The 4,153-nt window shown below is 47.9% G+C and overlaps 1 protein-coding gene across 1 annotated transcript; it reads left to right on the top strand.

The window, feature by feature from the left end:
• Positions 1-1,762: 1,762 nt before the first annotated feature.
• On the top strand, positions 1,763-3,019 carry htr1ab (5-hydroxytryptamine (serotonin) receptor 1A b; the record flags this gene model as incomplete). The annotated part of the gene is made up of 1 exon (XM_080743167.1): positions 1,763-3,019. One exon carries the CDS (start codon positions 1,763-1,765, stop codon positions 3,017-3,019), a length of 1,257 nt encoding a protein of 418 aa, XP_080599293.1.
• Between the last annotated feature and the right edge of the window lie 1,134 nt (positions 3,020-4,153).

The following is a 4,153-nucleotide window of genomic DNA, read 5'->3' on the forward strand; positions in this document are numbered from 1 at the left end:
GTCCACTTCCACACACACAGACCATAGGACACTAACCTCGCCTACCAGGCTTTCTCCCGAGAGAGAGCCTGGTCTGCGTTTACTAAACAGGTCGTTTGATCCGGTCTAGACAGGAAGACCTCTTACGTTTTTCTGTAGTCCAAAACGGACTACACTTTGGCCGGAAACAACGACCGGAAACAGTTTCAACCCAGTTAGCGCATGCGCAAGTTGTTAGCCATGTAGTTAGCGCATGCGCAAGTACGGGTTAAAACTGTTTCCGGTCGTTGTTTCCGGCCAAAGTGTAGTCCGTTTTGGACTACAGAAAAACGTAGGAGATCTTCCGCTCCCGACCGGATCAAAAGCCCGAAATTGGAAGCCAGCCCAGGCTAATAGGACACAGACGCACAGGGGCGGTGACGTCACTACGACAAAACAGCTACGGAAAGTCAACTGGACCAAAAGAAATAAAGTCAGGTTCTCCTTTTTCTCTCTGGGTTTTCCAATGAATGCACTTATATCTGTTGTAGTCTGTTTGTACTGGTCTTATAAAGCATTACTAATTGTAGTTGTATTGTTTCAATGAGTAGGCCTATCCTTAACTAATAACTAGCCTATATGATAGTAGCCTATTATAGGCCTATATGAAAATGAATTTATCAATGACTGGCTCGTTGACAACTATCCTTGGCCGGTCATCGGTCATAGGCTTGTATCAAGACTAATAGGCCTACAGTAGCTCTGGTTCCTAGAACTCCTCCAAACTAACTATGGTCCTATATCAAGGCTAGCTTACAGCTTTTTGAGGACCCTCAAAAACTCTGTAGTCTAGTAAGTCTACACACTCTCAGAGTTGCAGAAAGGCTCCATTTGGAACCCCCTCAGGTCTCAGGAACCCTGAGGGTACCTGGCTGGCTGAACCCCACTTTGGGCTAGCCGCTAACCGAACCAACTCCACAACAGGCTTGTCAACAGCAGGTGGCAGCACCGTTCGAAAGCACGCAACACCGGCGCTATCCATGGTGCTGAACCCAAACCTCAGCATGGTGACGCCCTACTCTGATCCATTATCTGTTCTGGTCATTTCACATGGATAAAGGCCAATTCCCACTGTGCCAGATAAACAGATACAACATATCTTTCTCAGATATTCTTTATCTGTATCTTACCATCCACTTGAATGGAGAAAGACATTTTTTATCTGTTTATCTGGCCCAGTGGGAATGAGCCTTAACACAGACTAACCTCTCACAATGTGGACTGTGCCAACTGCCCACATAATAACTAATGTCCATGTCTCGGTCCGTATGCATAACCTATATTGCTATAGCCCAGTGTGGTTCTCAATCTCAACCTTTTCAGGCCTTGACTGACCATGACCATGTGAAAACATATTGCCTGCAAATATATGCTCTATAACTTAGAATACAAATGAGAATTGTAGCCAGAAATGTATTATGTTATTGGAAGAGAATGTACAAATGGTGGATATGGATATCCTCATTGTGTTTGCCATATTATGTGCAGTGAATTGCCGGTGCCAACTGCGTTTCACATGCAGTCAGTCATCTGACGTATTCTCCACCACGCGCCGGTATAAATACACACGAACATTCGTTGCCACCCCCACCGAAACAGAGGTTGCACTTCGCTGCGCGCACGGCATGGAGATGCTCGCACATTCCATTACGCGCGGTGCGTCGTGCAGTGGGGCTGTGGCCGTGCGCACTGGGGTTGCCACCTGAGCCGACTCACTGCTGAGCGGCGTTGCCTTTTCCCCAACATGGAGGGAACAAACAACACGACAGCGCAACCCGACAGCCTTTTCAACCAAACACCAGCAGCTGAGAGCGAGGAAGAGGTGAAGCTGAGCTACCAAATAATCACGTCTTTCCTGCTGGTCGCGCTGCTCCTGTGTGCCATATTTGGGAACGCGTGCGTCATAGCGGCCATCGGGTTGGAGAGGTCGCTCCAGAACGTGGCCAACTACTTGATCGGCTCCCTGGCCGTCACCGACCTGATGGTGTCGGTGCTGGTGCTGCCCATGGCGGCGTTCAACCAGGTCTTGAACCGCTGGACCCTCGGCCAGGTTTCCTGTGATATTTTCATCTCGCTGGACGTGTTGTGTTGCACCTCGTCCATCCTGCACCTGTCCGCCATCGCCCTGGACAGATACTGGGCGATCACCGAGCCCATCGACTACATGAAGAAGCGAACCCCGCGGAGAGCGGCGGTTCTCATCAGTGCCACCTGGCTGGTGGGTTTCTCCATCTCCATCCCGCCCATGCTGATCATGCGCTCTCAGCCCAGCAGCCTGGCAGAGGACCGGGCGAACACCACGCAGTGCAAGATAAGGCAAGACCGACCCTGGTACACGATATACTCCACGTTCGCGGCATTCTACATCCCGTTGATCCTGATGCTGGTCTTGTACGGGCGGATTTTCAAAGCCGCGAGGTTTCGGATCAGGAGGACCGTGCGCAAAACGGAGAAAAAGAAAGTGAGCGACTCCTGCTCGGCGCTGTCCCCGGCCCTCTTCCACAAGAAGACGGCCGGCGTCGACGCGTGCAAAAGTTGGAAAAGCAGCGTGGAGCCCAAGCCGCTGCCGTGCGTAAACGTAAACGGAGCGGTGAGGCACACCGACGACGGCGAATCCCTGGAGATAATTGAAGTGCACAGCAACTCGAAAAACAACCTGCCGCTGCCCAACACCCCGAACTCCGGCCCTCTCTTTGAGAGCAGACACGAGAAGGCGAGCGAGGCGAAGAGAAAGATAGCGATGGCACGGGAGCGCAAGACGGTGAAGACGCTGGGCATCATCATGGGCACGTTCATCCTCTGCTGGTTGCCCTTTTTCATCGTGGCACTGGTGATGCCCTTCTGTCTGGACTCCTGCTACATGCCTCGTTGGCTGGCGGATGTGATCAACTGGCTGGGCTACTCCAATTCTTTGCTGAACCCCATCATTTACGCGTACTTTAACAAAGATTTCCAAAGCGCCTTCAAAAAGATTATCAAGTGTCATTACTGTAGACCATGAGAGCGCAATGGAGCGGGCTTTTTCTGTACATACACCATTTTCAGAGCGCCCCCCAAAAAAGCAAGTATGCAGTCCTTAAAATGACTCAAAATGAAATAGATTATTTTGGAATATAAATTGTGCTTGATTGGAACGAGGGATGTTATCCATCATTGCCAATAGATGTCTATGCATAGATAAAGATGTGATTATTGGACTGAAAATCCATGCCACTCCATCTTGCTTTTTCTGAATTGTGTATCGTAAAAAAATAAGTATAGGCTACACGTTCATGGTGTTTATTAAAGAGTCAACATATTTGCCAAAATTCATCAAATAAAATAAGCACACTATCAGTGTTCAGTGTTTTTCTTTTGGGCGTTGTAAGTGGCAATCATTCACTATTCACATACCATTATATACTGTATTTTGATTTAGGTGATCCCATTGAGATTAAACATTCTCTGGAGACCTTCAGACAGGCAGCAGCATAATACACAAAATGCAGTAACAAGCTCTGATGTGTACAATGTAAATAATATTGTATATTAAACAGATAAAATAAGGATGTGGCTATACCATATATGGTGCAATATTATGAATGTACTATTCACATGGATGATCAGGGGTCAGGATAGAGAAGGGAAGCAGGGAAGCATGTGTGAGTGTGAGTGTGTGTGTGTGTGTGTGTGTGTGTGTGTGTGTGTGTGTGTGTGTGTGTGTGTGTGTGTGTCTGTGTGTGTGTGTGTGTGTGTGTGTGTGTGTGTGTGTGTGTGTGTGTGTGTGTGTGTGTGTGTGTGTGTGCGTCTGCGTCTGCGTGTGCACACACATGTGCACCACCAGAACTCCACAGCAACCAGTGCTTTTAGTTGGTTTGTAAGTGGGAACTTCAAAGAGACGGTGACATAAGAATGATGTTTGTTGTTTTGTGGTCTGAAAGCTCCTGCAGGTGCTACAGTTGCCCTGTCTTCTTGATTTCACTCAGCCATGACTCATGCAGAAGATCAAAGATATGATAGATATCATATGACTCTACTTGATTAGAGTAGCCTACGCTCGCTCATTGCAAGCTTCCCTGGAAAAGCTATATGAAAACAAGATTGTGAATGACGAAGAAGAAATGAAACAAAACCAACTTTTAGAAATGATGGCTGA

This window comes from Nannobrachium achirus (assembly GCF_963921795.1).
Source record: "Nannobrachium achirus genome assembly, chromosome: 15".
Lineage (NCBI taxonomy): Eukaryota > Metazoa > Chordata > Actinopteri > Myctophiformes > Myctophidae > Nannobrachium > Nannobrachium achirus.